We start from the raw sequence: 8,401 nt of genomic DNA on the forward strand, positions 1-8,401 counted from the left end.
TGGGGTGGGGTGGGGGGGGGGGCAGAGAGAAGAGCGCAAATGCCACAGAGTTTGGGGGAGAAACTCATCCAATCGTAGAAACTTTTGGCTCCTGCGGTCTGTGCAAATGTTTTCCAAGTGTCCAGACGCACTGCAGCCAAAGCTCTGATAGCGGACAGATGTTCCTAATTTTCCAGAAGATGTTCTGCGCCATTCAGTAACCCAAAGAAAAAACATGTAGCCTCTCTCTCTCTCTATATATATATATATATATATATATATATTATATATATATATATATATACAGAGAGAGAGAGAGAGATACACGTATATATATAACACGATAAAACGTATACTGTTCCTTAAACTACTATTAAAATCTGAAAGTAACCATAACCCATAACGTGTACATGTATATGCTGTGAGAGTTTTGAACTATAAACTCCAGGAGGCACGCTGTGTTACATGAAAACCATAGAGGAACACACATCACACATCTGTTGCTGTGGCCTATGTAAGAAGTTCTGCGTTGGTTATTCACCACATTTCTATGAGTGACTCAGAGTTAGTCTTTGTTTTCGAGCATTTGCAGCTGTGGGCCACTTGTTGCAGAGGAACAAACAAAAAATAGGCAGCAAGCAGACTCACCGTCACCTGCAGATGCACCTATACAAGTATCCAAAACAGATGAATCACAGTCCCAGTCACCACAGCAAACATATTCTCCATCCTTTTTATTCTCACTGGAGCAGGTCCTGAAGTCAAAGATCTGAATCTCAACAAATATGTGACAAACGTGTAAGATTACATAGTGGGCAAAATAAACCCTCGTTTCTGATTGGCTGGCACGTGTCAGGTTAAATTGCATAGTGGGCTTTACTGGGACCCCTTTAACCATAACTCAGGCCAACGGTGAAACCACGGTTCTAGATGCATCTGCATGGTAAAGTTGCAGATAACCATAGCAACAATACAGGTGCACATTACCACTTCACTCACTGCTGAAACTACCCTTACTATAAGTTAAAGTCGGTTTCCTTTGGGTGTATATCCCAAAATCACACAAAATCCTATCTATCTATCTATCTATCTATCTATCTATCTATCTATCTATCTATCTATCTATCTATCTGAAATACAAAATAATGGGCCCAAACGATCCAGTTTGATTTACATGATCGCTTAAACCTTTAAAAAAAATCACTGATCGATTTGATTAGTAAGTGAGTGATGTTAATAACAAAAAAATAAGGGAAGAGTAGGACACATTGTAGTCTATATTATATCATTTTTAAAGTTTGGTTGTAGTTGTTTAAGTTCCTCACCTATAAATACTTTTGCTGTGGTTGCCTGTATAGCTCAACAAACCTACTTGTGTGTTGACATAGAAACGTGGTAAACTGTTTACTTTCAGGTGCCCGAGTCTGATAATGCACTCCCAACCTAGAGAAGAATAATATGAACTAGCTTTATCTAATATATCGCTGCAGTCATGTTTTCAGTCTTATATCAGACATTTTTTAGGTTAGGTGAAATAAAGTAGGTTGTGACCTTAATGTGTGGGATCTCTGTGTTGTCTCTCTCACACCGACGAGCAGGCCCGGCGCACAGGAACACACTCGTACAGGCAGTTGCAGCCACAGACGTGCGCCAAATGTACAGTTCAGAGTGTGGGAAAAAGAGGACAGTGTGAAACCCGCCAAACCATCAGAGCGGAGAGCGGTTTACAAAGTGTTACACAGATGAGATGGAGAATGCAGCAGCCAAACGGAGCAAACGGTGCGAGGAAAGCCGACATGTACATGTGTGGTTTCCACATATTTCTCTCTATTTCCCTCCATCTGTCCATCTCTGTCACTTTCATATGCGCTCTTTCTGTCGAACGGTGTTTCTATCTATCTGTATCTATCACCACCTCCCTCTCTCTGTCTCTCTCTCTCTCTCTCTCTCACACACACACACACACACACACACACACACACACACAGGAGCCCAGTTCCCACGGTGGCGGGGGCAGCTGAGCGGCGTGTCAATCTGCGCACAGCGTCATCTCTTTTCACTTGCAAAAAGGAAGTAGCGCAGGGCTTTTGTTATGTGAAGTCCCACCGTCTCGTCATTTAAAAACAACTGGAATATATCTGCAGTTTATGATTTAAACAGCCACCTATAAGCGCCTCCTCAGAGCGCTACAAATGACTTGAGAGACTCCCGGTCCGTTTGGTTCAGCAGAGACTTTTGACTGTCTGAGGTTATAGATATGTACTTATGAAAAGATGCGCTCACACCTGAGACAACCACTGCTCAAACTACACAGAGAATTAAACTTTAAATCTGGGACTGATCCATACATTTTTATTTTATTTCACATTTGTGCACAAATTAACTGAGGTCTGAGATGTTCACTGGTAGTCAGTCAGTCAGTCAGTCTGTCATTCCTGTCAGGGTCACACTGCACAGAGGGCTGGGTATCATAAAGCTCAAGCAGCAGCATGTACTGTAGCTTTTCATCTTTAGCCAATGTAACATTAAAGTGTGTTAATGTATCCAGATGTTTTTATTGCTTAAAAAGACACTTTACTTTAAACACTAATAATTTAGACAAATATATTGTGTAGTCCACCCGCCTGTTATTGTTTTCCCAGATCTTTTACCTGTTGTGTGTCAAAATAAAAGTGTATTGTCATATTTTATAGATTGCGTAAAAAATCATGTCTAAGATCATGTTTTCAGAAAGTTTCCATTTGGTTTATTTTTCAGGAGCCCGATCGCTTTGCATGAGTAAAATCCTCGCTGATGCTATAGTGACCATTTACATCCCTGTCAATGAGACATGACTGACTTTTTGTTTCAAGTTCCTGTCGATGATAATCCAGTGGATGATCCTTTACAACGTGTCCGTTTTCTCAGCGGTTTCCAGCTCTGACAGCACCATGCCTCTGGCTTTGAGTCCACTTCCTGGGGTCGGCTACAGGAGATCGGATATAGGCCTATACAGCTCACCATAATATTGCTGCGGGCGGCTTGTTTAATATTTCTACAGCAACATTTGGCTCCCCCCTCAGAAGGCCACGCCCCCTCCCGGCAGATTCACAGCGCCCTGGTCCCTCCCACTCACCGAGCCGGCAGCCTATAACCTCTCCGGGTTTCCGCCCATTCCTCCACAGTTGATTCTTTGGGAAGGTATTGTCATGCATATAAAGGACGCGTAAAATATTCCCCCGGAGCGCAGCGCAGGGCAGAGACTCACGGACCGCGCGGAGGACACAGACCGGGCCACACGGTGGATTTCTATCGTTTTCGTCGCTACAGACCCGTCCATCTGTCACAGGTAAGTCACACATCTGCAGCGGATTACATTCCAAGATATGTTTAATGGTAAAAATCAAGCAGTGTATGCGTGCGTAAACTTGTGCGCACGGAGATCTCCTCGCTCACTCCTGGATGTGGCGGAATGTAGGGTCTCTCGCAGTCTGTAGTTGTGGAATCGGGATTCATGCTGACTTTTCTTGTCTTTTTAAAAAAAAATTTTTTATCTTTCCCAGACACCCTGGCCACATGAGCAGCGACATATAGCCTGGATGCGTAGCCAGGAACCAGGTCGGACCGTTTAAGGAAAAAACCTGCGGGGACCCAGCAACGAGGAGGCTGCTCTGTGGAGATAGTGGTCAGACTTCCAATTTCCCCAAGTGAAGTCGGAGGCGTCTCTCTTCTCCATCCCTTGCGATAGGCTACCTGCTGCTGCTACAGAGGGGGAACTACATCTAGGGGCCCCTGGATCGCATGAGAGCACCCTTCAATGTTTTAGGGATTTTAGGATCTCTCAAATATTAACATTTTTTGCACACCGAGTGTGTTATTTCCTCTCTTGTCCTTTTTGGGATATACACAGTGATCTTTTTTCTCTTTTAGTACTTTAAAGTGCCTTAATAGCTGGTTATAATCCAGTGTAACTGTGGCATTGTTACCAGACCAGAGACGCTCAACAGGGAGAAGACATTATTATCAGCTTTAGAGCCCAGGCAGGATTACTGGTTCCCAACCATCCAGCGAGCTGCAACCATGAGCCAGGCGGATGTGTCGACTTGCTCCGCACCGCAGAGGGTTTTCCAGGAGGCGGTGAAGAAGGGCAACACCAAGGAGCTTCACTCGTTGCTGCAGAACATGACAAACTGCGAGTTCAACGTCAACTCCTTCGGGCCAGAAGGGCAGACAGCCCTCCACCAGTCCGTTATTGACGGGAACCTGGAGCTGGTAAAACTGCTGGTGAAGTTTGGTGCAGATATCCGGCTGGCCAACAGGGAAGGGTGGAGCGCTTTACACATCGCCGCCTTCGGGGGCCACCAAGACATTGTGCTATACCTCATCACCAAGGCCAAGTACTCCTCTGGCGCCCGGTGATCTGTCTCTGCTGTCAGGTAAAATAAGAAAAGTAACAAATAACAAAACAACAGCAACAAGTGGAAAATAAAACTGCAACACACGGGAAAGCCAGGCTCTTTTTAAAAAGCAAAACAAACTGCCATTATCTACATAGTTGTGCCAAATTATATAAAAAGGAAATACAAAATAGGCCTGCACAGTAATCTTCCCTCACTGTAAACCAAACGGGGCCCTCTCTGCACTCCCGAGTGAAGCCACCGCATGGTTCATACACAGCGCTTCAGCTTCAACACGACTCTTTAACAAAAGAAACGCCATTTCGGTGAGTTTGTTGGTACTAAAGCTTTCCTCTTGAATGTGTATACTAGATCGTGTCGTCCACTATAAAAGAAGCCAGTCTCTGTGTATCACATGTGTGTGTGTATGTGTGTGTTTGGACTCCAGAGTGCAGATGGCCCAGTTTTTTTTTCCTCTATCCATGACCTCCCATCCTCAGTACAGTTGAATAGTTTCTTTGTGGGGGGGTGGGGGTGGGGGGTGGGGGGCGCAGATTTGACCTGTTGCTCCTCATTGTTCACTTGTAAAACCCTTTTTAAGTTATTTTATATGAAAACACGGCACTTGATGCTATATGGCTGCATGCTGGAATATCTGAAAGGGAAGACACATGAACAAGAGAAGAAGGGTTGCCCTCTGTTGGCTACCTGTGGTCTATTTTCTTTAATAGCTAAATTCATTGACTTTTTGTTTTGTTTTGTTTTAACTCAAAGAGCGGCATTATGGCTATCCAACACGCTTTTCAGATGTGTAATCATTATGTAACAACAACTGACTTCATCGTTGTTGTGAAGTACTGTACACAATAGCTTTACTTTTACTTTTTTTTTTTTTTCAAGAGTAAAGAGACAGTAGCTGAATGCGCTGTGCCTGCTGCAGCAGATCTTGCCATGCTGGCGTCCAACTTTTCAGGCCAGTGCGACCACTTTGCCAATGGTCGCTGTGTTACTAAGAAAAACCGCTGCTTTCGCTTTGTATCAAAAAAAAAATGTCGCATTTGGAATTCACTTTATAATCTCCTTTCAGTATTTTATTAACATCCTAGTCATCACTGTGAAAGCAGGCTGGGTTTTTTTTTATTTATGAAGGTACATTGAGAAGATGCATTTTTTTTTTTTTTAAATATGTTGTGGTTCTTCTTAAAACAAAAAAAAATCTATGAGTGTGAGAATATCTAGGGTGACTCAAGCTGCTTCAGACTCGTAGTTATAAACTGTCCCGTGTGGAGGTAGACCTGCCACTCTTCCTCATCCACCACCATCCCAGAAACCCTCACCCCCCCACCCCCTGTTATCGCCTGTTGACCCTCAAGTGGACTTTCTCCCCCCTCCCATTGAAAGGACTTTGTTTGGTTGCCTTTTGCCAGCTACCTCGACTATAAAGTATTCTCAAGTTGTTCAGCTCTCTCACCACTCTGCCACGTTGTTTGGAGTCTGAAGAGATTCACAATTTGTCTGTGATCATCCGCATGCCAGTATGTTTTTTTTTGTTTTTTGTTTTGCTTTGTAGCCTGACAGATGGACTTCAAAACAGAAGATGCAATGAACCCATCCCTGCATCCTCAGTCGGGACAGTTTATTTTACACTACAACCAAACCTATTCTGACAAGCAAAGCCTGATTTTTGCCTTTCTGCAAGGGAGTCTGTGGTTCTCTCTCTCTCTCTCTCTCTCTCTCTCTCTCTCTCTCTCTCTCTCTCTCTCTCTCTCTCTCTCTCTCTCTCTGTCACTGCCGTTGTTGCATGTTTTCCCTATAAACCTCTCTCTCTCTCCTCTCTCGCTCTCTCTCTCTCTCTCTCTCTCTCTCTCTCCATCAGCCTGTTTTTGGTCTTTTTTTCAGTCATATAAAAATGGAATTGTATCGCATGACTTATAAATGCAGGGAGTTTTATTGCACAAAAAATGCGGAGCCTTGTGCGCCCCCAGTGTTTGTACGGGGTAACTGCAGGAGACAAGGCTTTGGAATAGTTACTACTACTGAGCAGGACCCTAATACTGTTGGACGATGAAGACTTAAAAAAAAATCAAACACATGACTGTTGCAGGATGTCACAGAAAAGGAAAAAAAGAGAATTTGGTTCCATAAACTTGCCTGCTGCATTTTGAAAGTCATGGCACCCTAACGTTTGTATCAATGCTGCTTGTATGTTTCTTTTTTTTTTTTGTTAATGTTGATGTTATTGGTTTTTTTTTTTTTAAAGCCTACTGCTCAATTGGCCAACAGTTGTATAGAAGCTTCACAGCAGCACTGGTTAACCTCATGAGAAGCTGCTGTGTGTGTGTGTGTGTGTGTGTGTGTGTGTGTGTGTGTGTGTGTGTGTGTGTGTGTGTGTGTGTGTGTTGTGTTTTAAATTGAAAGTGTGTGTGTTTGTGTCTGTGTGCTTCTCGTGAGGCTCCAAGCCGCTGTGTTACACAGTCATCCAGACTGAGAACTTCCCATTTTTAAACCTGGAACAACCACAAGTAACTGAAGCGATAGATCCATACATCAAGGTATAGATTGATATCAGACAACAAATGAAATATGCATCGCTTGTCTTAAACTTGATGTTTGTTTTTTTTTCGTTTTTTTTTGTTTGAATATTGCACTGATGACTGTTGTTGAAAAGTTGGCTTTTATGTGTCAACATTTAAATTTTTTTCTGAATAGAAAAAAAACAAACACAACAAAATACTATTGTATAAATATATGCTCCAGGTGATAATGTCCTAATGTGTGTGTTACTTTGTGAAAAAAAAACACGATGTTTTTTTTTTTTAACAAAGATGCGTGTATCTCTGTGATTGGGTGTATGTATATATACATATGGATATATATATCAACTCTGATGATGATGATGATGATGATGATATCTAGGGGCACTTTCTTTTCTGAAGTGCTGTCTTCCTGTTTTTTTTGAAAGGGGAATAATACATTTGATGGTAAGATCATTGTAACATGATTAAAAATTGCACGGTTGTGTGGTTGTTTGGCTTACCAGGGTCATAACATTTATGACGTAAGGAGCCAGCCACCGGATTGGTGTACATGAGTGAGATGATTTTTTAATAAAAATAAAAAAAAAAGTGCTGACTTCTTTGGACCAAGTTGTGTTTCTGGTCTTGCTTCATTTCAAGCAAGGGGAAACAGCTGATTATTCATGAGTGATGCAGATGTTCCATCATGTTTAATTTTTTGATTTTTTTTGTTTTTGTTTTTGTTTGTATTCTTTTATTTTCGAACGTTTGTAACACTGTGATGATGACGTGATGTCATGTGGAGATGAGTGCTGTATTATTTTTGTACGTTTGTGTACAAGCCAGTAAAGAAATCATTAAACTCAAATTCACTGTGTATGCATACATTTCTTCCTCATCTCCCAAGCAAAAGCTACCGGCTCAGCCTCCCCTCCTCCCCCCTCCTCCTGCATTTTTCATAGAAAAGGTTGGTTTGGGAAACACCCCCCCCCCCCCACCACCACCACCAAACTTCTCTCTCTCTCTCTCTCTCTCTCTCTCTCTCTCTCTCTCTCTCTCTCTCTCTCTCTCTCTTCTCTCTCTCTCTCTCTCTCTCTCTGTCTCTCTCTCTCTCTCCCTCTCTCTGTCTCTCTCTCTCTCTCTTCCCTCCCTGTCTTCCAAGCCGGGCCCAGCCCAGATCCCCATTCTCTCCTTTTGTCATTCATCTGGCCTCATCCTTTCACTGCTGGGATAAAAGAGCCCAGTGCATTGTGGGTAGGCTCAGTTTAAAGAAGGGTCCCCTCCCCTGTGTGTGTTGTGGGAGAGCCGGTTTTATGTTACCCCCACACACTCAAAAACTTTCCAACACACTCTTCTCTTGTGCTCTCTTTCTAACGATTAAGGCTGAAGCTTTGCACCACAATTCAGCTCTCTGCTAACAACCTGCTTCTGCCTCTCACTCTTTGCTTTTGCATACACTCGAGTATGTATCGCGCTCATCATTTATGCTCTATTTCTCAAAATCTCCTTGTTTTCTTCATTTTACCCACC

The 8,401-nt window shown here is 42.9% G+C and overlaps 1 protein-coding gene across 1 annotated transcript; it reads left to right on the plus strand.

Moving 5' to 3' along the window:
• Nucleotides 1-353: 353 nt before the first annotated feature.
• Nucleotides 354-7,748, plus strand: nrarpa (NOTCH regulated ankyrin repeat protein a). Its single transcript, XM_056404272.1, has 2 exons — nucleotides 354-3,307; nucleotides 3,522-7,748. Exon 2 carries the CDS (start codon nucleotides 4,039-4,041, stop codon nucleotides 4,375-4,377), a length of 339 nt encoding a protein of 112 aa, XP_056260247.1. The 5' UTR covers nucleotides 354-3,307; nucleotides 3,522-4,038; the 3' UTR covers nucleotides 4,378-7,748.
• The last annotated feature ends 653 nt before the right edge of the window (nucleotides 7,749-8,401 follow it).

Source organism: Seriola aureovittata, chromosome 18, assembly GCF_021018895.1.
Source record: "Seriola aureovittata isolate HTS-2021-v1 ecotype China chromosome 18, ASM2101889v1, whole genome shotgun sequence".
In the NCBI taxonomy this organism is placed as follows: Eukaryota; Metazoa; Chordata; class Actinopteri; order Carangiformes; family Carangidae; genus Seriola; species Seriola aureovittata.